This window comes from Triturus cristatus, chromosome 5_1 (assembly GCF_964204655.1).
Source record: "Triturus cristatus chromosome 5_1, aTriCri1.1, whole genome shotgun sequence".
Taxonomy (NCBI): Eukaryota; Metazoa; Chordata; class Amphibia; order Caudata; family Salamandridae; genus Triturus; species Triturus cristatus.
In genome coordinates, this window is record NC_140587.1 from 211,949,804 (window position 1) to 211,977,090 (window position 27,287).

The window sequence follows — 27,287 nt, forward strand, 5'->3', positions numbered from 1 at the left end:
ATCTGAGAAACCGGCGCCGGTGGCGCCGTACGCGGAGTCGGTGGAACCGAACGTGGAGTCGGTGGTGTCGGAGTCGGCGGCGCCGGAGTCGGCGGCGCCAGACGCGGAGCCGAGGGAGTCGGCAACGGCGTCGAGGAGGGCTCCGAAGAAGGCCGATCCAATCGAAGTCGAGATGGATCCCCAGACGGCGCCGGAAACTGCCACGAAGGAGCCATCGGCAAAAAGGGCATAAATGGGGCCTGAGCATAATGCTGCGGCACCCCCAGGGTGTATGCCATAGGACCCACGGGACCAGAAGGTGCGCCGGATGGGAAGGCAGCCCATTGAAAAATCCCATACATAGCATTTAGAAAATGCATCGAATCCACACCCGGAGTCGGGAACTGCGGATAAGGGATCGATCCCGAATCCGGCTGAGGAGTACCTGGAACTCGAGCCGCAAAGTCCTCGACAGGAGCCACAGGATCAGCCGGCTCTGGAGAAGGCTCCTTTTCCTGTTCTTGTTCGACCTCAGAAGCAGAAGACTCCACTGGCGCCGGTGACTGCGCCGGTGACTGCGCCGGAGACCGCGCCGGAGTCCGCTTCGGCGAAGGAGATCTCTCCGGAGACTTCCTAGGAGATGGAGAAGGAGACACATCCTTACTTCGACGTCGAGGCAAAGTCGATCTCGAAGCCTTGCTCTTCGAAGACTGGCACCGAGAGCTATGCTTCCTTTTCTTGTGGTGTTTCTTCGACTTCGAGGAATGCGAAGTCGATGACTCCGGCCTCGATCTCTCCTTCTTCCTACCTCTCTTCTCCTTCTTTGCCTTGGCCATGAAGAGCTTCGCCTCTCTTTCCTTCAAGTCCTTGGGGTTCATCCTTCTGCAGCTGGAACAGTCCTCCACGTAGTGGTCAGAAGAAAGGCACCACAAACAATCTTCATGGGGGTCTGTCATCGACATGTGGACCCCACATTCCCTACAAACCTGACTTCCTATTCGAAGACATGGTGAATTCACCAACAGTGATCACTACAAGACTACAAAGTAGCAGGAGAGTACTGGAAAACCGTTGCGCGTCGACGGCGCGGAAAAAAGGGAACTGACGTCATGACGCCGACGTGGCTCTCTTATGGCTCCGGTGACGTCATGCGGAGTCGCGAGCGGAGCCGATGCATTATGACGTCCACGTCGGCGTAGAGAGCTGGGGAAAAAAGTTCCGTGGAATGCTGGCGCAGGGAATATTCACAAGGTGAGGAATCCACTGACAGATGTATCCATCAGAAATGTTACCTAGCACACTAAATTTGAAAAAAAAAATTCAAGAAAAAATCTCCTGAAGACATAAAGAAAAAGAGCAGAGCTCCAGATCCGCCAGGAAAGAAGGGAACTGATGTTAGTGCTTATGGGGGATACTTTTGTGACTCTGTGGGCCCGATTCACAGAACTAACTTAAGACAAAATCCTAAACTTACTACCATTTTGGTATTCACAGAAGGCACTTACTCATTTTGGTATTCACAGAAGGCACTTACTCATTTCCGTATTCACAGAAGTTAGGAGTCCTAACTTTAGGACTCCTAAATGCCTTCTGTGAATACCGAAAGTCTTAAAATTAGGATTTTTCTCAGTTTAGTAGTAGTATAGTTAGGACTCCTAACTTTAGGACTCCTAAATGCCTTCTGTGAATACCGAAATTCTTAAAATTAGGATTTTTCTCAATTTAGTAGTCCTAAGTTTAGACTTAGAACTACTAAATTGAGAAACATCCTAATTTTAAGACTTTCGGTATTCACAGAAGGCATTTAGGAGTCCTAAAGTTAGGAGTCCTAACTATACTACTACTAAACTGAGAAAAATCCTAATTTTAAGACTTTCGGTATTCACAGAAGGCATTTAGGAGTCCTAAAGTTAGGAGTCCTAACTTCTGTGAATACCGAAATGAGTAAGTGCCTTCTGTGAATACCAAAATGAGTAAGTGCCTTCTGTGAATACCAAAATGGTAGTAAGTTTAGGATTTTGTCTTAAGTTAGTTCTGTGAATCGGGCCCTGTTTGTTACTTCCGGGGCAGAACAAAGTCTTCACAAAGTCACATGGTGCCACCTAGCGGTGCGCAGGAGCACTTGTGTTTGAATTTCTGTATCCAGTCTGGCATCTAGGCATATTTACAAGCTGAGAAACCTGAGATTAAAGTATCAATCGGTCTGTGGATGAGATGTGCTTCGGTGTCTAGGATGCCCATGGAATGCAGGTATAAATTAAAGGTCATACTTATCAACTTTCTCTTCCTAGGGTCTAGCAGAGCTCTCAGCTGGCTTCGGAATATCCACCTGGAGATCTTTAGAGAGATTTGGATTTTTTTTAAAAGTAGGAGTTATGGGATACTGGCCCTGGTAGAGATTTTGCTACCCAAGAGATATCATCGTACGTTTTGCTGGAAAAAGAAAGCTTGTAAGATCCCTGTTCTAAAGTCACCTAGCTTCTCACAGACTGTGACATATGTTAGTTTGGCAAGTTTAACAAGGGCCATCGGAAATACCAGTGGCAGCTGGAGAGTGTTTTATGGGTATCCTGTAATAAATAATCAACCTGATATTTTATACAACATTCTGAGCTCACTCATTCTGGTACAAATATTGAAAAAAGAAGAGAATATATGGTCTTCTACTGAAGAAAAACAAGAGAAGTTACTTCGATTTTAAGGCAGGTTCTAAGGACTTGTTAGGAGGGCTAGAAGCTAGCATCTGAATTGACTTCCAAATATGGTCATTTAGCTCATTTGCTGTGGTTCCTACAACCTACTAAGCAGAGCTTATTTTAATAAAATAGCTGGAAGATCCTTGAGATTGAAGCATCTGCACCCTGCCCATGATGGATGTTGGAAACCAATAGGAGGCTAGTTGCCCAGCGTTCGGTAGCCATGCACTTTCTATTGTGGCCTGGGGTAGTTAGAAACGAGTCTTAAAGATTCAGCCAATACTGTTCATCTAGCACTGATCCTACTGCTGCAACATCGTTGTGCAGTAATCTTAGCACTGAAGAACACTAACTTATAACAGAGATTAGAGGGCTATGCGCTTACTGCAGTAAGTTTCTAAGAAAAAATTGGTCTCCCCAGATTGAGGAAAACCATGTGTCTCATTTTTCAAGCTGAGCCCTCAACGGATACAGGAGGTGCATGCTGCACATATGAGAGCTCTAGGATATTGGCAAAAGGAGGCAAAAAGAGCAAATGATGACATTGAGTTGCATACTGGACATCAAAAGAACGTTGTTACGGCTTATGATTTTTTTGTTATCTCGCTGAGAGCTCTCAAAGTACATTGACTAAAGGGAGTCCGCTTGAAATCATTCATCAGCCTCGATCTGTCTTGTATTCTCCATCTCAAAGACTATGGGCCTGATGTGGATCTTGGTGGATGAGTTACTCCGTCAAAACGGTGACGGATATCCCTTCCGCCGAAATACAAATCTCATTATATCTCGGCAGACAGGATATCCGCAGTGGTTAATTTATTAAAAAAGAAAAAAGAATACGTGCCGGAGCTCTCGTCAGGAGGCAGCTTGCACCAGCCCAGTTCTCTTGTTAGCGCCGCCTAAAACAGAACAAACTACTAACCATGAAAGAGGGGAGAGGATGCGGCGTAATGGCCAGAACTTCAGACTTCGGACCTGGGGAACAAGGTTCGAGTATCAGTGTCGGCTCCACATCCTGTGACTCTGGGCAAATCATTTAATCTCCTGAATAAGTAAATGTGTCCTCCACTGGTGCTCATGAAAAGCCCCGGTATTGATGATTAAGTGCCAGTGCTGAGCACCAGAAACCATCGGCTCAAATTATGCACTGGATATCTGTCACTGTTGTGCGGTGATGGATCTCCCATCTGCTGGAAAACAAATCCCATTATATCCTATGGGATTTATATTTCGGCAGACGGATATCCGTCAACACTGTTATGGAGTAACCAGTCCGCCAAGATCTATATCAGGCCCTAAGCCAGTACTTTAAATTCAGAATTCGGCCTAGTCTCTACCTTTATCAAACCACCTCTGCTTGTAGGTCAGCTTAACCTGAGCCCTACGTCCTCCTAGAAATGGTAGTGTGTGATTTTCTTGTCCCTTTTGACTTTTCACATGCATATATTGGTCACTTAGAGTTCATTCATAACAGTATGCCTGACTTTATTTTACAAAATTAGACCTAAACCTAATTTTTTTCTCATTTTTGTGGCAATTATTAAATACGTTTACATTTCTATAAACATTTGGGCTGCAACTTCATTTATCTTTCGACTGTACGGTTATTTGATGTATTGTTCAAGAATACACCACTTGCATATGCCTGCAGTATAGTCACTGTGTTCTGCAAAGCTACCAAACCACAGCCAGAAGATAAACTTATGAACAAGAATGTTTTACCTTTGTGTAGTGAATCTCTCTCCTGTGATCACAACTCGATCTCTCCCTCTCTGAATCTGCCAGGTTGATGGCCTTCACTATTTTTTATCTAGGTTTCAATTATTCGGGGACTCCCAGCCATCTCCTCATATTAGTATCACAATAGCATTCTGTGGGCTCTTCATGCCTGCACCCCAAGGACGTCCCATCATCAACTCCTTTAAAAGTCTCAATTGACATATCCTATTCCCTGAAGACTTCGGATTTAAAAATGACTGCTTCTGGATTTATCGGCTGCATTTGGACTGCTTTTCAGCACACACTATTGCAAAGACTTTGCAAATATCACAATCCATGAAAATACGTTCAAATGAATTGCTTCTTATCTCACAGACCGACAAATTGTAGTCTACGTACCACCTTTCAAATCACTGCCTCACATACAACACTGTGACATTCCTCAGGGTCCCTCTTATCCCCTCTATTATTCAACATCTACTGAACCCTCTTACTAAATCTGATTAAGTCATGCAACCCTACCTGTTACAACTATGCAGACACACAAATCATTTTAAAAATAGATAGCCCCGAAAACATATACAATACAAAACTCGATGACTGCCTTTGTCCCATAAACAAGTGGATGCTGAATAACCATCTAAAGCTGAGTAATCCAAAGACAGAGAATATGGCGTGCGGACAATGGCAAAACTACCATCCTACTGCCATATGGCCTAAGGAACTCCGACAACATCAAGAGAAGTTAGAAACCTAGGATTAAGCATGGACAGAACACTGTGCTCCATACTTACACCACTGATCATCATACCACCTTACTATAGAAAATCTGTAGAAGGCACTGCTTTCTCCGCACAAGCAGACATCTCAGGAACTCTCTACCAGTCAGCATTAGAAGCACCCAGGCCCATATACCCTTCCAAAGACAGTTAAAAACGTTGCTATTTCCTAGACAACTGCTCCACCAGCATCCAGCCAACATAGCCCAGAAAACAGTCACTCTCTTCAGCACAATCCTCAGCTTACGACCCATGAACTGCAAACAACTCAACCAGTGAACTACTTTCATTATGCAGGTAAGCAATAAAAGGTGTTGCCTATGGTTTGCTGTGGAGTTATATGGTTATGCACTTCCATATATAACTGTTATGGCCCACAATAATACTAAAAGCATAATATGAAGCAGTCAGCAACAATTTGTAACTTACACCTATTTAATTCACGTACTGCATATCTGCTATTATGGTTGTCCATCATCAGAACTGTACAGCCAAAAAACCAAACTTCACCAAATGAACAGACGTGGAATAACTGAAGAAATAGTTCACACATTACTGGACAATTTTGGAGGACTTTAATATAGTCCATTCACTATAGGTCTCAAATATATATAGAATTTATCTCCTCCTTTATATCTCACAGAGACACTCAGATATGGGATGATAATAAAAATGCCCATCCTTACAGATCTCAATACTTCTCTCTTCCCCCAAACATACTAGTTCAGGACCACAACTACACACAAAATCTCATACTGGACAACCCAGTGCAGTAACCAGTGAATCAGACTATATCATATGAAATACCGTAAAATGACCTGTAGTGCTGGTCAAAGATAACAGCATACTTAAAACGATAAATCTGTGCGTCCTCATATAATTTATCATCCAACACACTACTACGCTCTACGTCCCATAACACAAAAACCACACTTTGGTCGTCATCACGTACAACATGAAAACACTTCCCACATAGGATCAAAACAAAAACAGCTTCCTTCCAACCACACACCCTCCATGTTGTAGCCTGCTACTCATGCAGGAAAGCACTACAGGAATCGCTATATAAAAGCTGCAATAAAATACAATACAAATACTGATGATTCAAGGATAAATAGGATGATACATCCTCTGAAACTTTAGCTGAGGTCTGCTGACCTACACCCTATGGGCACAAAGGTTTACATTTTTTATTTATGTATTTATTTGAGTTTTCTATAGCGCTGGCTAGACCCGGAGGTATCAGAGCGCTTTATATTTTATTTATTTTTATTTTAAAAGTTTTATATAGCGCTAGCTTGACCCGTGGGTATCAGAGCGCTTTACATACATACTGTAAACAGAAAACAGACGGAAATTGCATTACATAGTAGGCAGGCAGTAAGGAAGCAAAAAACAGGGATAAATAAAATACAGCATGGAAGATAAGGTGGTTAACACAGTCCGGTCACCAACTATCCTTGAATGACAAGAGAGAGGAGTAAACTCGGAAATTGAAGTCTTGGTTAGTTGACGTTGGTCAGGAAAGTATTTGTTAAGGAGATGGATTTTCAGGTCCCTTTTGAAACAGGAGAAGGAGGGGTTGGATCTGAGGACTCTAGGGAGAGCGTTCCACAACCTGGGAGCATTGCCAGAGAAGGATCGGTTTTGTGTGGTTTTCTTTTTCAGTTTCGGAGGAATAAGAAGGAGTGAGTTGGAGCTTCTCAGCGTTCTGGATTGACCTGCTCTTACCAGTTTGTTGTTCAGGTAGCATGAAGTAAGACGTCATTCATAAAGACGCTTATCAGTGTATTGCTGAGCACTAAAGCTGTAGTTATCACCCCAGATTTAGTTCTAAAGACTGTTTTTCAATCTACAGGGTAAATTCAACAACTACTCTAAAAAACGTGGCTAATAAGACAGGAAGACCAACTCCACTGTGTGTATGGCGACCAATTTGTGAGTGTTAGCAGCATAAGAAATTAGCAATTTGTTAAATTGTACTTCACGTCTCCAAAAGTGGATAATAAATACTGTCATAACAGCCTTGGACTGTGTGCATTTAATAATTTCACAGATCTAAGCTCCCATGCATATTGATCATGGATGTAACTGATCAAAACTAGAACAGAGACATGTTTCTGTGTAAATCCCTTTAGGGAGAAGTGCTGCTCCATTAATGTTCATCTGGTAAAGATCCAAAATAGTGAATCGCTGAGAATTCATCCTTGTCTTCTACGATCCTTAGTCTCTCCCACTAGCGATCTCTAAACATGACTTCCAAGGCTGGCTGAGTTGCAGTTGCATGACCTCTGGACATTTAGAAATAGAATTACCGTAGCACAGGGCCTGATGCAAAGAACAAACCTAACATCGAGAAATAACTCACCTGAACAAACAGCAGCAGTGGCGGCATAAATCACCAGTCCCCAGCAGCCCATCTGAACGCCAGCATTGTAGTTGTAAAGTTCAGTAGAATTAAATGCAGCCTGGAGAGAACAACAAGCATTTTTACAGGACAGTAGCCATCATCTAAGTTGAACTGAGTATGTTATTAACATGACACATCTTGTCTAATGTGGACAAGACGTTCTGACTACCTCTGTAAACATTCAACGCCGCAAGTGAAATGAAGCCCGTTAATGGCACTTTGTATGCCGAGGATAGACTTGTTGCTGCCATAAAACACACTAAATGCAACTCGAGATAAATATTCCATTCATAAAACTCTTGAGTTTAAAAGCAAGGGGAAATCAAAGCCTCAATTTACAAGTCACATTATTGTAACCAAATTCTCAATCTAATGACCACAAGCAGGCTACTGGAGTTATAATGAGCAGTTAACATTAAGCTGCAAATATAATATTTTGACAGGTTTAAGTAAAATAAACCATCGAATATTTGCCCAAATAACATGCCTCCTTTAAAAAAAAAAATCGATTTAATACTGAATCAATGCAAAGACTGTGCAGAGAATGTGTAGCTGATCACTTAAAATTCCTCTGATTACAATAAATTGCTCCCTACAACTCACCTTAGGGTCTCCTTCAAAGATGACCTGTCCCATGAAGTCGGTATAGAAGACAGCTTCTGCAATGATTGAGAACCAGGTTAAGAGGTGGCAGACACACAGCCTCAACAGCTCCTTGGGCATCTTCAGCATTGAGAGCCACAGAAGTCTTACAGTGGTCTCTGTTTCTCCTTCTTCACTCTCGGTGTCTCCACTAGAGTTGGTGGTACCACTTTGGTTTCGGTGTCGCTGCCTCTGTCGTTGCCTCTTCTGCATGTCATATATATCATTCATACTGCGGGAGGACTTAATCAGGAGAATAGCATTCGCCCGGCGGTAACGGTAACGGCGTGAGCCGATCTTCCCATAGTATGAAAAGGTATATGAGGGTTGCCGGTAGAACATGTGTCTTCTCCTGCGCATAGAGTTTGATGTAGTTGACTGCTTCATGCCTATTCCCACATGACCGTTAATAGAATCTTTTGGTAGTAAGCCATTGCTATTGGGAACCATGGATTCATTCATATGATTATCAAGCAACATCTCCTCCTCTCTTTCATTTTCCCTGAGGAAGGCAGACAATCGGTTGAATTTGGATTTAAGTTGTTCCTGACTGGTGCAGCGGGGAGTGTTTGGATAGGAAGAGTCCTGAAAGATTGAAGGCTCAATTTCATTTAAAAATAGGAGATCGGATTCAAAATCTAATGTAGCATCAGGCATGTGAAGAACAGAATCACTCTTGCTTCGTACAATGTCCACCTCAAGAAAGTCCATATTAAGATCATTCATGGACTGCACATCATCTGGAAACGTTGAATAGGGCTCTTCTTCATTTATAACGTTGAGTCGTGAGATGGGTGGTAGGCTTCCATTGTACTTGACACTGGAGAGAGTATCTGCTTCATCATCACTTCTGTCTTGTTGTGGGTTATATTGCTCTTCTTCGATGCTAAAGAGGTGAAGACCAACGGAGACAGAAAAAATGATTGCAGCAAAGAAGAAAAGAATTTGTTCTTGAGACTTAAACATACTGCCAAGGAAGGTTTGAGTCCAGTCGAGTCCACCCAGCATGTAGCCAATTGCTCCTCCAAGGCCTGAGAAAAAACAATGAAATACGTAACTCAGTCTTTTCAACAGTGTAGAAACGTGTTCACCATATAACCTTTCAAAATTAATTAGATTTTGATTTCAGTGATCTGATTTGAAGTATCCGTGTAATTTAATGCCCACAAGGTGTTATCAATCTGATAAATGGAAAGGATGGCATATATGCAATAAAGCCCGCCTTTGACCTAGCCTAATGCAAGGTCTTCTCAGGAAGTAACAGACAGAAACAAGTGTTAACTTGGCATTACTAACACCATTAACACCGTGCCCCAAACTCCTGCCCATTAGCTCCCCTTCACTACCCTATCTATACTAAGTGCCGCCCATTTCCTCACTGGCTCGCTCCTCATCCTACATCTGGCACCACCTTCCTGGCTACTCAATCCTGGCCCAACAGTTCCTCATCATTGACTCTTGAATGGAGTTCTCCAGGCCAGTTCTTCACTTCCAGTCTAGTACTTTTGCTATAGCCCACTCCTCATCAACAGCCCAGCTAGCTCTTCACTCCGTCTGGCTTCTCTCCCACGTCTTCACATAAAACTACCTGTTCACTCCCTGCACCTCAAGACCCTGGCAACTCTCAGTCTGCACTGAGTTCATCTGTAGTCAATGACGTGAACAGTTACGGTGAAACATTATTGGATAGGGTGTAACATGCAGCCAGATGATATAGTATGGTTGTTGGGCGTCAACAAATGCTGTACACACCATAGAAAGAGGGTTCAATCTAAAACCACTATAGCCACAATGTTTGCTGAGTGTGAGCACCCGCCATACATACATTTCTGCATGTCACAGTAAGTATTCTGTATTTTCATTACGCATGATTTCTACAGTGGATGAAACTCTCTGTTCACAGTGTTGTGAAACCCCGGTGCACCATATGTCACAATGAGCGAAAGACAGGTCTACTCAGGGACGGTAAACAACGTTTACCACAAAGCTTTTCCGCGCAGGGAATCACAACGCGGTTGTTACAGCGAGCGCGTTGTGATTCCGGGGGGGGGGGGGGGGGGGGGGGGGGAAGGGGGGATGAGATCATAGATTCCTCAGGGACACAACAACAAGCAGTGTTATTTTTCACTTCGCAATTTGTTTTGTGTATGAAAAAACAAGATTAAAGTTTAACAAATAAAAATTCTGAATTTAACTTAGGTTTTGGGTCAAAATTCATTCGAGCAGGAATACTAGGTCGGACTGCATCCAAATAGATGCAAAGTATTTACAAACTCATTGCTGTTCTAAATCCATTTAATCGTCTCACCAAGTCGGGGGCGTGGCTTGGCTGCCGAGCGGAATGGCTGCCTGAAACCGCAGCTCCGCCGATCGAGCACAGAAATCCTTCAATTATCTGCTCAACTGATGTGCGGGCTCGGACCTCCCCACCCGAGATGTTAGCCCAGTGTGTCCGCCCTGTGCGCTGGATGTTCTGACCCCGTCGGAGACACGGAGGCTGGGAGCGGCCCGCAGGAAGCGCGGAGACGCGGCGGCCTACGGCACTCGCGAGAGCCGGGGGCTTGCGTGAGGCGGCGCCCGTATCCGGACCGAGTGGTGAGGCAGCGGCTGTTCGATCGCCCCGGGGGGAGTGCGGCCCGCCGGATGATTACCCCCTGCGGCTGAGACGGTGAGGCTGGGACGGCGGCGCCCGGTGTGGTGGGACACTGAAAGCGGACTGGAGGTGAGGCGCAGGGGGAGACCCGGACGCTCTGCGGCGCGCTGGGAGCTAGCTGACTGCCGGGGACGGCGCGGAGGGCCCCGATGCTTATGCTCGGCGAACGCTGCTGGGCCCTGCTCTGTGAGAACGTGTTGCCGGACCTCATGGGGAGCGACGCTGATTCGCTCCTTTAGATCGCCTGCCCTTGGAGTACATACTGGGGAACAGTGGCGGGCCCGAAAGGATAATTGCAGTGGCGGCCATCTTCCCTGCAGTTGGTAGTGTGGCGGAGTCCTATTGTCGGAGGCGACGGTCGGCGAGCCGTGGTCGGCTGCCGTGCCTGCCCCCGGCCATCCTGCAGTGCTGGTGAAGGCGAGCTTAGGACCAGTGACCCCCGGACCAGAGGGAGGTCGGTGCGCGGAGCAGGGAATCGACTGGCTCTGGCGCGAGATTGCTTGGCCTGCTCTCCCCTCCGGATGTTCGCTTAGACGAGGTGCGAGTGCGCTCCTGCGGACGTCCATCTCCGCTGTGCTGCGTTGACCTGGGATGCGGATAGGGAACGGCTGCACGAGTATCGGCCTGATCCGACGGACTGTGTTGTGACTCCCCCCGCTTGGTCCGCTCCGCTGCGCCCCGTGTGTGCCCCGGAACGGAGGGCACGGCCCTCTTAACTGCCAACGAGGCCTAACCGCCTTGCTGCCCTCGGCTGGCGGTTGGCGACCGGTGCGGTGTGAGGAGAGCGCGGCTCGGCTGCCCACGCACGCTACCTGTGCCAGGAGGCAACCAGTGGGCGGCCATGGGCAAGCCAGACACGAGGCAGCCGAAGATCACATTTGACAAGTCCAAACAGAAACCGCCGGACCCAAACCCAGATCATCGTGAGGCTGAGTCTTCTCGAGAAGACCGGAGCAGTGCTCAGGATGTGGACATTAAAGCCATGTTTCAGGAACTGAAAACAAGTTTACATGGCATTGATGGCAAAATGGATGCGCTGGCGGCCCGCATGGACGGTATCACGTCTCGCATGGACAAACAAGAAGGACGAGTGGCATCGCTCGAAACACGCGTGGTCGACACGGAGGAAAGTCAGACCGACCTTGCCAAACAACTGCGGGGCATGGATAAGATCCTGGCACTTATACAACAAAAAAATGAGGACTTGGAAGCACGCTCGAGGCGCAACAACGTCCGCATCACGGGAGTGGCGGAAACGACGGACATAACACACATGGAGCAATTTGTCGAACAAATGTTTAAGGATCTGTTTGGGGCGGGTTTGTCTCCGATGTTCCTGGTCGAAAGGGCTCATAGATCATTGGGGCCCAGGCCTAAACCAGGTGTGCCGCCCCGGCCTATTATTGCACGTATCTTAAATTATAGGGACCGGGACGTGATATTACGTACGGCTAGAGACATGACAGACGTGCAATACAAGGGCAGCCACATCGCACTATACCCGGACTATACGATGCAGGTGCAGGCCGCTCGGAGGGAATTTTTGCCTGCAAAGAAACTTTTTCAACAGTCGGGCACCAAATACTCCCTCATCTACCCTGCAAAACTCCGGGTCCAAGGTCCCGGTAAACCGTCCCTCTTTTTGAACGCGAAGGCGGCTCTGAAATATGCCAAACAACTGGTGAAGGACCATAAGACTCAGGCAACTGCAGGTGGCCCGGACCAGCGGGACAGGCTAAGTGATGTTGAATAACTGTTCATGCTTGTCTATCGCTATGTCGCTGGGTATTGCCAGTCCGTACCGGGCTGGGCCATAGTGACTGTTGAATGCCCGGGAGGGTCAGTTTCAGATGCTGAGAGGGAGTTCAGTAGGACTGCGGGCTCGGGAGGGGGAGGTTCTTGAGCTTTCACACTAGGTCAGCGCTCGATCACCCTGTCATGAGTACAGGGCTTGTGGGTGGCCAACCTGCGTACCTCAAGGGATGATTCCCACTCATCGTTCACGACTAATGACTGTAGTTACAGTTACCATGGTTGGGAGGGGGACCTGGGAGGATATTGCACAACCTGATTGGGGGGTTGGAGCGGGTGGGATTGGGGTTTGGTTGCGGTTGGGGGATTTTGTTGAGTTCTTTTTAAGTTCCAGAGCTGGGTCAGAGGAGGCGAGAACTACTACTGAATTGCGCATTGTATACTGTTTGCTGCCATGTCGACAGTCACTTAGCAAGAGGTGTTCTGGCATTTGCCGGGCAGGGTGCCCAGATGGGCAGGCGGGGTGTGTGCTGTCTATCAGAGATGGGTTAGCGGGAGGGACGCAGCGGGGACCAGGTCCATGGCCTGCTCGGAATTTACTTCAATGCTTGTTGCCGTGCGGAAATTCCCCACCTTGTCAGCGGGCTTACAGATTGCTGTGGCATGGCCGCCCCCGTATGTTGAGACCCGCTGGGCTGGTAATGTTTGCTTTGCGTTTCGGCATTAAGTGGCCGGGTGACTGGGAGGATGGTACATGTCCGCTGCTTGATCGAACTTTGTCGGTACGCCTGGCGCTGTGAATAGCATAAAGTGTATTACCTGGAATGTACGAGGTATGAATGATAGACGCAAAGCGAGACTGATACAGGCCTTCCTAATTAGAAAAGGTGCTGACATTTGCCTTCTGCAAGAGACGCACCTGACAGCTAACGCTGCGCAGCTGCTCAGACACAATAGATGGGGTGAGGTAGTCCACGCACACTATTCTAACTACTCCAGAGGGGTGGCGATACTCATCAGAAAGGGGCTTCACTGGAGGACGCATGAGGAAATCAGGGACGCAGGGGGCAGGTACATTCTTTTGGTGGGTTCGTTGTGCGGCGCGAGAGTGATTCTGGTGAATGTATATGGCCCGAATGACGATAACCCAGAGTTTTACGAGGAATTATGGCATAGGGTGCGGACCTGTGGACCGGCAGCGATATTGTGGGGAGGTGACTACAATGTGGTACTGTCGGATACTAAAGATAGGCATGGCACAACTAGGGAACATCACCCCAGGGCGTCGGAGGCGCTTGGCTACATTATGCAGGATGCAGGGCTGGTGGACTCCTGGAGGACACTGCACCCCGAGGTCCGCGCTGGTACGTGCATTACAGCTCACCGAGCGGCCTGGTCCAGATTGGACTTCTGGCTGCTGTCCAGAGATTTGCACTCATCGGTGTTGGAGGTGACTCACATGCCGCGGTCTCTCTCTGATCATGCCCCGGTGTGCTTGACGCTATCCGCGCCGCCGCAGTACATTCAGCCGTTTAGCTGGAGGTTCCCCTCCCGTGCGCTGCGCGACCAGGTCTTCCAGCATTCTCTGCGGGAACGACTGGAGGAATACTTCGCAATTAACGAGGGCTCTGTAGATTCGCCTGGCATGCTCTGGGAGGCCTGTAAGGCAGTAACCAGGGGTCATTGCATGGCGCTAAAAACTGGAGTACTGCGCTCCATAAGAGATACCCTGAGCAGGTTAGAATCTGAACTTGCGCAGCTTGAAGCTGCGATGATAGTGGCCCTTTCTGGTGAGTCGAGTGCCGCCTTCAGGACGAAACTGACCATGTATCAAGTGGAGGCGGACAGGGAGTTTGCGTTCTTGTCCAAAGATTCTCAGGCCAGGCGTTATGGGGAGGGTAACCGAGCTGGACGAACACTAGCTAACATGCTGCGCTCGCCGCGTGGGTCGGAGCATATTCTGGAGCTACATGGGTCAGGAGGTGATGTGATTCGAGACCCTCCAGCTATACTGACAGTGATGACAGATTACTACAGGGTCTTGTATACCTCTAAGGTGACACCTGACGACACTATTATTAGTGATTACCTGGACACCATAGCCCTAGCGTGGTTCAGTAATAATGCCAGACAATATATGGACCTGCCGTTCACGCAGGAGGACATTCGTGCGGTGATAGCCGCTATGCCGCTCAGCAAGGCACCGGGCCCCGACGGGCTGACGGCGGCCTTCTATAAGGAATATGCAGACCTACTTGTCCCGCGATTGCACAGAGTTTTTGAGGAGGCGGTGGAGCTGGGCTTCCTCCCTACCTCGATGCGAGAGGCCCTAATCATCACGCTGCTTAAACCTGGCAAGGATCCTGCAAGCCCGGACTCATATCGCCCACTCTCGCTAATTAATCTTGATGCCAAAATCTATGCGAAATTACTCGCTGACCGTCTGAAATTTATGCTGCCACAGATAGCGTTGTCCGATCAGTCGGGATTTGTAATGGGGAGGTCAACTTCCCACAATCTGAGAGTACTGTTTGGGCTCCTGCATTATTTGGATCCCAAGGTGCAGGCCGCGGCTGCATTGCTGGACGCCACTAAGGCGTTCGACTCCTTAGAGTGGAAGTTCCTACGGGCGCTATTCACTCGCATGGGTTTTAGCCCCTCCTTCGCCAGGCGTATTGGAATACTCTATAATGATCCGACGGCTAGGGTGCGGGTTAATGGTCAGACGTCTGCCCCGATCTCCATAACCCGAGGGACTCGGCAGGGTTGCCCTTTGTCGCCATTGCTATTTGCCATTGTGACGGAGCCGCTGGCGGCCCGTTTGCGCCAACATCACACTCAGCGCAGTATCGGATTTACGTCGCATGGCCTGCTGGTGTCTATGTATGCCGACGACATAACCATATATCTGATGAATCCGTCGGAGAACTTTGACCCACTGATGCGTGAGGTGACACGGTACAGTGGCCTTACAGGCATCGATATTAACTGGTCGAAGTCGGCGATGTTCCCGCTGACGGATGGTACGAGTAAATGCCATACGGAATTCCCGATTGACTGGGTCACTGATGAGATTAAATACCTGGGCATACAGTTCAGCCGATCGGTGCAGGACATATGGCTGGCCAACTTTGGGGTGGCCGTGGAATGGCTGGAGTGTAAGGTGAAGCGCTGGAAGGCGCTGCCACTGTCTCTGACGGGCGGCATAGCAATTGCTAAGATGGTGGTCGTGCCAAAGTTTCTTTACTTATTCGTAAACATCCCCGTGCCACTCACGAAGTCGTTCTTCCGCCGGCTCCGCTCCGCCGTGATTGAACTGGTCTGGGTGGGTAAGCAGCCTAGAGTGGCATGGAACCTCCTCACACTCCCCTTCCGCCAGGGAGGACTCGCGGCCCCGGACATGGAGCTATATGCGTATAGTGCACAGGCTCAATACCTGCATTACTGGCATCACCCGATCCCTTTCCAGCCCCACGTGGCAATAGAGATGGACGTTGCGGCCCCCTGCCCCCTTCGTGCAGCGGTGTATCAGGGATACAAACGCTCCCGGGAGGACATTGATACTGTTGAAATGGTACACTGGGCCTGGTCAAACATTGCTAAACGTGCAGGCGTCGTTGATTTATATGCGCCGAGTATGCCCCTTGCGGCTAATCCACTGCTGGAGCCATTGACAGACGCGGCGGTGGTGCGGCGGGCGCAGGCCTGCGGCCTGAAGGTGGCGGGAGACTTGTACCCGGACGATACCTTCCTTACAGTGCGGGATATGGCGGCAGCGCCTGAACCGACGGCCTCGGAACTTCTTCTCTACTATCAACTGCGGTCTGCCTGCAAGTGCAGGTACCCTATGTTTCCAGACGCTCCGCCGACGCTTGCGGCCTTGGAGGACATACTCTCGAATTCCTCCACGCGCAAACTGATCACACGTATCTATAGAGCTACTCAAAACACAGCTCCGGTTGTGCACATTGACTCCAGATCCTCGTGGGAATATGAAGCGGGTATATCTATTACAGAGAAACAGTGGGAGTACTGTTGCTCCCAACTTGAAAACCTATCACCTAATTATAGGCTGCGGTTGGTGCACTTCAACTATCTGCACCGGACTTACCGTACGCCCATACAACTGTGTAGGATGGGACTACGGTCCGATGCGAACTGTTGGAGATGCGGTGAGAGGGAGGCCACGTTTTATCATCTTGTATGGGTGTGCGGTCCCATATGCGACTTCTGGATTGCAGTCTTCAATACCATAAGGCAGATCGTGGGGGCGGAGATGGAGCTGGATCCACTTGTGGCCCTCTTGGGATTCGTTAGAAATGTGCCTAAGGCCTCGCGTAGGCTTGTGGCCATCTTGCTATTACTTGCTAAGCGTCAAATAGCGCTACACTGGAAGAAGACGATGCCGCCGAAAGTGGCGGCCTGGATAAGAGCGGCGGTGTACTGTAGGGAGCAACTGACTTCCTACTGGGACCAGTTACCACAGCGCTCGAGGCCCGTAGATATATGGCAGCCACTGGTGGATTGGTTGGCGAGGACGAAAGCGTTGGAAGATGACTAGGGCGGTGGATTGTGACTCTGGTGACATGGCGAGGTTGGAGTTTGACTGTGGTGCGCTGCACGTGGGGAACCGCCTGGCATAAGTGTTGTGAGGTTTGGGGCTCGTTTTATGTGGGGGGTTGTCAGTCGATTGCGTGGTCTGAGTGTGCTGGGGGCGCAGCGTGACGGCGGTTGTGACATTTCGATTAGTCATTGTTTGCTTCCTTTCGACTCTAGCTCACTGTTAGCTCTGTTGGGTTTTGTTCATCGTAAAACATTGTACTGCTGCTCAAATGTACGACCTCGACTGCTTGGGCGGAGATCCGCCTCGCAACCTAGCTGCCTGCCTCCGGGTTGTTGGCTGAATAGCGATGTACTATTTGAAGGAATAATAAAGGTTTTGGAAAACAAAAAAAAAACAAAAAAAATCGTCTCACCAAGTCACAAAAAATCCTCCAGCGTCTTCATAAACAAATTTTCCAAACAATAGTAATCCTCGAAGTTGGGAGTAAGCTGTTTAATCTACTTGCTCTAGGTAAATTTCTTCCTAAACTTCTGGCTGCCCTACCAAAGGGTGCTTAACTCTGTGGTTCACTCACATGTGGGTTACAGCAATGAGCATCTTCGCACAAATGGCTTAAAATGCTGCAGCTCGGTTTCTTCTAAGATTGACTCCTAGGCAGTTTGTTTCAGAAGATTTAGGACCTCGTAGTGGGTTCCTGCTGCTAAAAGAGCTGTATTTTAAGCATGTCTATTGCTCATGCCTTTCTGCAGGGCACTGTACACATCTGTCTTAGACCTCACTATAAAGGTGAGGTGAGGAGTGGATGTTCTCCTGACGCTGGACCACAGAGACTCGCTTCTTTACATCACCCACACCTCGGGACGGATGCAACTTTTTGGAATTATAACTGACTTTACAAGACTTAGAGACATTAGTGTACTAAGACTTACTTGCCTAGAGAAAGCCCTTGTCTTAAGGGCCATATTGGCGAAACACATATCGGCTGTTTTATTTCTGTTTCACCTGTATTTGTGTTCTATTGAAAACGCAATACTGAACTCTTGGATTCGGATTTATCCCAGGTCCCTAGATATACATCAAAGACATAAGCCTTTCACACTAATGAAGAATGATACCTGTTTCTGGGGGTTCTTGGGTGAAACCATTTAACAGGTTTATGTCAAATTTCAAAGAAATTGGGTCATGTCTTATTGTGCGTGAACTATGGCAGGACTCGCCCATCTCCAATCCAAAGCAACATGTGGATTAGGGGAAGTGGCAGGAGTATATAGGTGAACAGGCTACAGAACTGTATAATGAATGCAGGAATGGCCTAAGCTTTAATTTAACAGCTTGTGCAGCAGTTGCCCGTCCATACCTGAGGTAACAGATTGCATATCAGTAAAACTATTTTATATTGATTGTAGGTACGGATAATGCGGATCCTTTCTAATATGAACCCTCACCGCAGGACGCGTAGTGAATAACTAACTAAAGCCCACTGAAAGCCTCGGAAGATATCACTAGAGAAGGCCAGGTTGTAAAAGCAGAATGTTGGAGTCTGAATGCTTGTAAAAACGGAGCCTTACGGTACTTACCTAATACTGCATAAATAAAAAGTGAGACAGTATAATATACTTTTCTTAATGTACTAATCCCATTTTAGAAATTGGTAAACTTTTACCGACGTCTAAAACAAGATTGTGGCCCCATACTGATTTTGTAAGGTGTTCCAGATACAGAATGTGTATGCAACATATCAATGTTTTGTGACACTAACCAGATCACAAAATATTGATGGTAATGCATCCACAAAAGGGTAGGGGTCCTTTTGGAAACCTTTTCCCCTTTGTCAATATAAAAAACAAATGTTGGGGAGTAGGTAAGAGACCACTGGCAATTCTCAACCAAAATTAACCTTTTCAATTTCAACACAGCCTATTTCCCTTATGAAAAATGGTCTGCTTAAAAACAACATAGGGGGATCACAAACATGGTGGTCTGCTGACCCTAGCATATCATTACCAACAATTAGAGTGAGTTGCAAGCTGAGACCTACCTCATTAATATTCATGAAGTAGGTAGAAATGCGACCTACTCCTACTCGTAAATTTAGCGACCAACCTATTAGCACATTCCTTACTGGTACCAAAAATACTGATCACAAATTGCGACCAGTATTCGGGACCTTGGTTCTTTAAACCATTGTGCCTCTCATTTTCATATTTAACAGAATATCCTATAGAGAAGATGCTCCTATATGGTACTAGCTCTAACTAACACACTTTCACTAAAGGTTATGTTTTGGGTTTATACAAAGGGCTCAAACATTGCTACGATTTTGCTGCATTTGCAATTATTGAAATAATATTTTGTTTTATACATTTGTAGCAAAGAGCACACTAACAGGCACATGCATCAAACGTTTTTGCAAGCGCAAAAGGTGCAATTCGCAAAAATCGGCTGTTTGCACCCGCAAAAAGGGCTTCTACGATGCATCAAACTGTAAAGCTCTCGCAATTTAATAAATCGCAATTTATTGCGATTTCTTAAATTGCAATTGCATTTCAGGAATCGCAAGTTGCGATTCCTTAAATGCAATGCATGATGAAATCGCAAATAGCGATTTCGCTAATAGGGGGGCCGCAAATTACCATAAATTTAAACTTGATGGTAATTTTCAAAAACTTTGAAAATGCACTAAAGTGCATTTTTCAAAGTTGTAGGTTACACACACACATGCCCTTGGGGCATGTGTGTGCGCAACATGTGTGCACTGATCAATTTCAGGTGTGCAACAGGGTGTCCTTTTGACACCCTTGAAATTGCATGCGCAATTGCGCCTGCAATTTCCTATTCAGTCCTATGGGCCTGTAGGCGAGTCGCAATTAAGGAATGTTTGGGAATCGCTAATTTTATAGCGATTCCTACATGCATAGGCTTTTGCCATTCCTTAATTACGATTCCTTAATAATCGCAATTAAGGAATCGCAAAAGCCTACATTGATGCATGTGCCCCATAGTCTTTGCATTCCCATATTCAATTTAAACCTTTTAAGTAGCTATCATGGGAGTCTGACCTGCAAATGTGCTCAGACCATCATGTCAATGAAAGATCCAACAAAGATACTCACACCAGGTTCATTCAACCCTTATCAATAAAATCAAATTATTTAAAAAGTGGCTCTATGCATACCAGCCGAGAAGGCATGTATATTGAGGGCCATGTCCTGCTCTTCATTGTCTGCCACATCCAGCAAGTAAGCGCGGATTGGTCCCTCCGTTGCATCCGCACTGAAATCCAAAACGACCACACCCAGGACTGTTAGGACTATTCCGATTGGCTGCTTATCTGGGACGTCTCCAATGGCTAGACCTAAGAAAATTGTTTCATTAAAAAACGGCACTGAAATAAGGACAAAATGCATAATATGAAAGACGGGTTGCAGAAGAAAAAATTTGTGCACACAAACTTGCATTTTTAATGCTGCATAAACTATTTGCACAGCATTCCCCGACTTAGATCAAACTTGGATTTAGGATTTTCCCAAGTGCAGATGGCTGTGAACATTTATAAAGCTGAAGCATGTGTTAAGAAGTATTATGCATAATAACACAAAATCTGAAAAACATACAGAAAGAGCTAGGGATCCCGTGACCCTCAGTCAAAAAGACTTGGAAGTGACAATCTCAATGAAGTCCCGTGAGACAGATTAGGAAATAAATATTGTGGCTATCACTTAGGAGGAGGCCGAGGTGGTGCTGTTTAATTATAGATTAAAACAATGCCAAACACGTGACCTTAACTGACAGATTAGAACAACTAAAAATAAAACGAGCTGCTGGAGCCGTAAAAAGAAATGTCCTGACAGTTGGCTACAACTCTGCTCATGAGCCTACATAGCAACTCCTATCCATGAATCATAAGAACAAGTGCATTACCTTCTGTTTAGGGTGGATACTGTAGATTCCTGCCAGACTGGCCCTACTGGACCTCAGCGCTGCATCTGCCACAGTACTGCACGCTACTGCCATGGGCATTCAAGGGGAAGCTCCAGACTGGCTCTTCTCATTATCAAACCCTACCTAGTCCTCTTTCATGAGCCCCACTTTAGTTAATTTGTGTATGTCTCTTGGGTTGTCTCTCATGTCACGTGCAGATGACCAGGAAATAGTGGTGACTGTGGTTGATGAGACTGGAGCTACTAACACCTTTCATGGCTGTATGCTATCAGCGACTCGACGGATGTGCAAAAATGCATTGAAATTAAAAGCGGATAAATCAGAATTTCTGACTTTTGGACCATCACCCATTACACACATACCCAGTTAGAGGCCGGCTGATCCTCCTGTACCGGTATCTTCGACTAAAAATCTAGGTTTTTTATTTAATGAAACCTAAACATGGAGAACCAAATAATAAGGTCTCAGCCTAACCTCTCTTTTAGCTGAGAATGCTCCACTAGCTATCAGTAGGAAAAAGAGTGTTTTTTAAGATCGCTTGTGTGGCGCGTAGGGCCTTCTACAAGCGAGGCCCAGGATCTTCTCTGTGAGGAGTACTCCCACACAGACCTCTTAGATATGCTGATGTGCTTCTCTTTGCTGTTGCTCGAATAATTAGGAAAGCAGGGAAAGATCTTTTTCCTTCCTCGCCCAGAAGTTCTTGAACAGCCTACCTCTACATCTACGAGCAGAACCTAATCAGTGGAAGTTTCATAAGAGCCTGAAAACCTGCGTATTCCAGTAAACTTACTGTGTCTTTTGTTATTAGCTCCAGGACACCCTTGTTAGGGTAGCTGCCACGCTTTTGCAAACATATTTCATCATCTTACAAATATATTTCCGCATCTTATGAGCTCTGTCCGATCTTTGAATATTCTAGAGATCCGTGCATTAAGCACATTATGAGCCACATATTGTAACAAGCATTGGCGATGCCAATAAGTCTGGTATTCAGTGCCACCCATTTGGCTTTAACTGTTATTTTGTTTTGCCATGCATAATGTTAAGCTTTATTGAGGGGGCTGCTGTAGGGTCTTCTGTGTCATAAAAAAATCAAAAGAAATTTGTCTTGCAAAATATGCTTCAGCGTAGGAGTCCCTGGCACTGAAAGGAACCACTTTGTGGGTGATTTTTCTCTTTGTTAAAGAGCAGAATGTCTTTAGTCATAGTGAATTTGGTCAATGGCTCGAGTGAGCTGACCCTTTTCCCCATGCTGTCCCCGGCAAAGCCAAGAGGCCTGGCACTGGGAGTACAGCCTTTTCGCTTTGTTAATGCTTCTTTTGTCATTTTTTGTAAAAACGTACTTTTTTTGCAGAAGTTGCAGGTCTTGACCATTCAAAACAATAAACTGTTTGGTTAAAAGCAAATATATAGTTTGGTCTCAAAAACCAGGCATTGCCGGAGTAGTCCCTGGCACTGAAGGGAACTACTTTGTGTTTGTAAGTGATACTTGTGAAAGGGCAGAAGGACATCACTCACTATGAAGTTAGCCAACGGCTGAAGCGGGATGACCATTTTCGCCATTGTGAATGCTATTATGCCTTAGTGGGTCAAATGAAAATATTAATTACAACAGACCAATGGCTGACGTGGGTTGGCTGAAAGCCCAAATAAGTAATTGTATTTCTATTTATATATAGATATCTATCTATCTATCTATCTATCTATCTATCTATCTATCTATCTCTATATATATATATATAAAATTCAGTGAAAAAACCATAGGTTTCACACACGTTATAGTTAGCTGGACATTTTACTCGTAAAAAACCATTGAAATTCCCCCGTTATAGTTAGTGCAGGCAACTATAACTCACGCGAACGCAATCCTCTGCTGATGCTAATACTGTATTTAGACACTTATTTGCCCATGTCCTCTTCCATTAAATTTTAGCTATACATATATTACAAATATTTTTTTTTCATAAAGACACATATGTCATCAGCAGAGGATTGCGGTCGCGTGAGTTATAGTTGCCTGCACTAACTATAACGGGGGAATTTCAATGGTTTTTTACGAGTAAAATGTCCAGCTAACTATAACGTGTGTGAAACCTATGGTTTTTTCACTGAATTTGCAAGGTTTTTTAAATGCTAATTCCTAACTATAACGTGTGTGAAACCTATGGTTTTTTCAGTGAATTTGTACGGTTTTTTAAATGCTAAGTTACTTTACGCCGTTCGTGGCGTGCGCTTTCACTTAACGCAGTTCGTTCCGTGCGCACAGTGTGCACGCGGTGCGCTTTGCGCACCGCGCGCCCACTTTACGCAGTTAGTGCCGTGCACGCACGGTGGGCACGCGGTGCGCTACGCGCACCAAGTGCCCACGTTACGCTGGATGGGCCATGTACGCACGATGCGCTTCGCGCATCGTCCGCACACGGAGGACATATTATGCGCTTCGTTGAGAAACTTAATCTATTAATTGTTCCTTTTCATGATATGCCATGCACAAAAGGTGGCCTGCGGGCACCTTTTGCACACGGGGGAGGGGTGAATGTGGATATTTTGTTTTTATAATTAATTTTTACCGTACGCGTACGGTAAGCGTAATCGGCGTTTTTTTTCGAAAAACAAGAAAATTGATTTTTTTGCCTTGGGGGGTCTTGTGGGGCCCCTTAATCAATGCTAGGTGGTTAGGAGCTGTCTAACATGCTCCTTTACATATTTTCCACCTTTGTTTTTCCTCCCCCCCTCAGAGTGCGAGAGAGAAAATGGCGGCCGCTGCTTCCTGGTTTCGACTGATTCGAATGTTTACTAAGATCTAACAGCCAATCAGAATCGCGCTCGCGCACGTCACCGTACGCGTACGGTAAGCGCACCGTAAGCTGCCACAGATATATATATTGATTTAAAGGCTATTTTCTCAGGAACTACTGAACAGATTTACACCAGACCTACAAAAGGCACTTCCTTGACCTGTAGACTACCTCTCTGCCAAATTTCAAGTAACTCTGTTCAGCCGTTCGGGCTGTAGCTGTGTCTAAAGGTCCTATGGAAAAATGCATGGGAAAAACGCGTTTTGGGACCCCCTTTTTTCTCAGCCCCCACTTGACGAATCCCCCCGAGACTTTCAGGGTAGGAGCGGAGCGTAGCGCCCCATTAGTTTTGAAAATTTTGCGAGGATTCGTCGACCGGCGCCAAAGTTATTCCAAATAGAATGTTGCGGTTTTCCTATGGAAACAGGGTCCTAACTATAACTACCTACTGGCGACTGCCAGTAGGTAATATATATATATATATCCAAAGAAACAGTATAAGGAATATGCTACTTACCAGTATGCATCTGTTCTTGGCATGTAAACCTGCAGATCTACACACTTTTGCATAGATCGCCATCTGGTGTTGGGCCCGGATGTTTGCAGTTTGTTTTTCCTCTTGGAAAGTCTTTGGAAGTCACGAGGTCGGTGACTCCTCCCTTGGATCGCATTGCGCATGGGCTTCCGCTCCATCCTCAGATTGTTTTTCGCCAACAGGGAAAGATGGAGCGTAGTAATAACAGTGAAGAAACCCATGTGTGTGCTGGAACAGATACAGGTAGCTGGGGAGGCGGGTGGGCGTGTGTAGATCTGCAGCTCTACATGCCAAGAACAGATGCATACTGGTAAGTAGCATATTCCGTTCGAGGCATATGAGCTGCAGATTACACACTTTAGCACAGACTATATAGCAGTTCCCAACCCTAGCGGCGACCACCGGTATCTGTTGCAGTGGTTTGAAATAGTGTTTTTAGTACAGCTTGGCCCACACTAGCTTGTTGCTTGGTTTGCACATCTACACAGTAATGTTTAGTGAAAGTGTGCTGTATTGACCATGTAGCTGCTTTGCAGATATCATCTAATGGGATGTTCCCTAGAAAAGCCATAGAAGCCCCTATCTTTCTTGTAGAGTGGGCTTTAGGGGGAACAGATAGCGTGCGTTTTGCTTTGTGGTAGCAAATCTGAATGCATTTTACAATCCACCTAGCTATCCCTGATTTAGAGATGGGGTTGCCTTTATGTGGTGGAGATAAAGAGACAAACAGTTGTTTTGTCTTTCTGAAAGGTTGTGTTCTCTGGATATAGTAAAGTAAGGCCCTTTTAACATCCAGTGTGTGTAGAGCCCTTTCTGCAACAGTTTGAGGTTGCGAGAAAAAAAACGGTAATTCTACCGATTGGTTTAGATGAAAGGGTGAAATGACTTTGGGTAGGAATTTTGGGTTGGTACGGAGGACAACCTTGTTCGGGTGCATTTGGAGAAAAGGTTCTTGTATAGTAAGTGCTTGTATCTCACTGACCCTTCTAAGGGAAGTGATGGCTACAAGGAAAGCTGTTTTCCATGTGAGAAATTGAAGTTCACATTTATGCAAAGGTTCGAAAGGCGGTCCCATTAGCCTTGTGAGAACTATATTTAAGTTCCACACAGGTGAGGGTGGTACTCTGGGGGGAATTATCCGTTTGAGGCCTTCCATGAAGGCTTTAATGGCAGGCACTCTGAAAAGTGATAGGTGCTGTCTGTTTTGTAGGTAAGCGGCAATTGCTGCGAAGTGTAGCCGAATGGATGTATATGCTAGGTTACACCTTTGTAGATGGAGTAAGTAGCATATGATGTGCTGTATAGATGCGTCCAGAGGGTTGATTGTGTTGTTATGGCAATAAACAACAAATCTTTTCCACTTGGCAGCGTAGCAGGCTCTAGTGGTAGGGCGTCTAGCTTCTCTGATGACGTTCATACAGTCGGGGGGAAGGTTAAGGTATCCGAATTCTAGGATCTCAGGAGCCTGATCGCAAGGTTGAGCTGAGCTGGGTCCGGGTGTCTGATCTCTCCATGGTTCTGGGTTAGGAGGCATGGTGAGAGGTGTAACTTTTGGTGTGGCACTACCGAGATTTCCAACAGCGTGGTGTGCCACGGTTGTCTGGCCCATGTTGGAGCTACTAGAATCAGTGTGAGGGAGTGCTGTTGTAGCTTTCGCACCACTAATGGAATTAGTGGGAGAGGTGGAAAGGCATACGCAAATTTGCCTGACCAGTTCATCCATATCGCATTGCCTTCAGACAATGGGTGTGGGTATCTGGCGGCGAAGCTTGGGCATTTTTTGTTTTCATGGGTGGCGAATAGGTCTATCTGTGGATGCCCCCACATCTGAAAGAACGGGTGAAGAACCTGCGGGTGAAGTTCCCACTCGTGGATCTGCTGCGTCTGTCTGCTGAGCAAATCTGCCATGGTGTTTTGGACTCCTGGGACATGTTGGGCTAGGAGAAAGATTTTGTGTGGAATTGCCCATCTCCATATGCTCTGTGCTAGTTGAGAGAGCTGTGGAGAGTGTGTGCCGCCTTGTTTTTGAAAGTAGTACATGGCCGTCATGTTGTCTGTGCGAATAAGGACTGCCTTGCCTAAAATCTGTGTCTGAAAGGATTTTAGGGCTAGAAAGATTGCCAGTAACTCCAGATGGTTGATATGGAGTAACTTTTGTTGCGGCGTCCATGTGCCCTGCACTGTGAGGTGTAGTAGATGAGCTCCCCAGCCGGAGAGAGATGCGTCTGTTGTTAGGATTATTTGTGGAACCGGGTCCAGGAACGGTCGACCTCTGGAAAGATTTGTGGTGTTCCAACACTGCAGAGAGCGATGGGTGCGACCGTCTACCAATACCAGATCCTTCAGTTGCCCCTGGGCCTGGTTCCATTGGCGCGCTAAGCACTCTTGGAGTGGACGCATCTGGAGTCTTGCATGGGGCACTATGAAAATGCAAGAGGCCATCATCCCTATCAGTTGCATAAACACTCTTGCTGGGAGAGAGTGTTGAGGTATGAATCTTTGACGCAAAGCCTGAATGCTTGCAATCCTGGAAGGATTGGGGTAGGCTATGGCTTTTGAGGTGTCTATGGTGGCCCCAAGGTATTGCTTTGTGTGGGATGGTATTAGCTGGGACTTTTGGTGGTTCACTGTGAAGCCTAGCTGGTGAAGTAGTTGGATGGTAGTGGCGGTGTGATGTACACATTGGTTGTAGGACGTGGCTTTTATTAGCCAGTCGTCCAAATATGGGAAGACGTGAATGTGCTGTCTTCTGAGGTGTGCCGCCACTACCGCTAGGCACTTGGTGAATACCCTTGGTGCTGTTGTGACCCCGAATGGG

At 46.5% G+C, this 27,287-nt stretch overlaps 1 protein-coding gene across 1 annotated transcript in view; it reads right to left on the reverse strand.

Moving 5' to 3' along the window:
- SLC45A4 (solute carrier family 45 member 4) overlaps positions 1–27,287 on the reverse strand; it is a 374,111-nt gene that overhangs the window by 46,467 nt on the left and 300,357 nt on the right. Inside the window, exons 4-6 of the mRNA XM_085604829.1 lie at positions 20,370–20,549; positions 8,187–9,256; positions 7,542–7,641 (exon numbers count right to left, since the gene is read on the reverse strand). Coding sequence (XP_085460955.1) covers positions 7,542–7,641; positions 8,187–9,256; positions 20,370–20,549 — 1,350 coding nt within the window. The remainder of the gene's footprint in view (positions 1–7,541; positions 7,642–8,186; positions 9,257–20,369; positions 20,550–27,287) is intronic.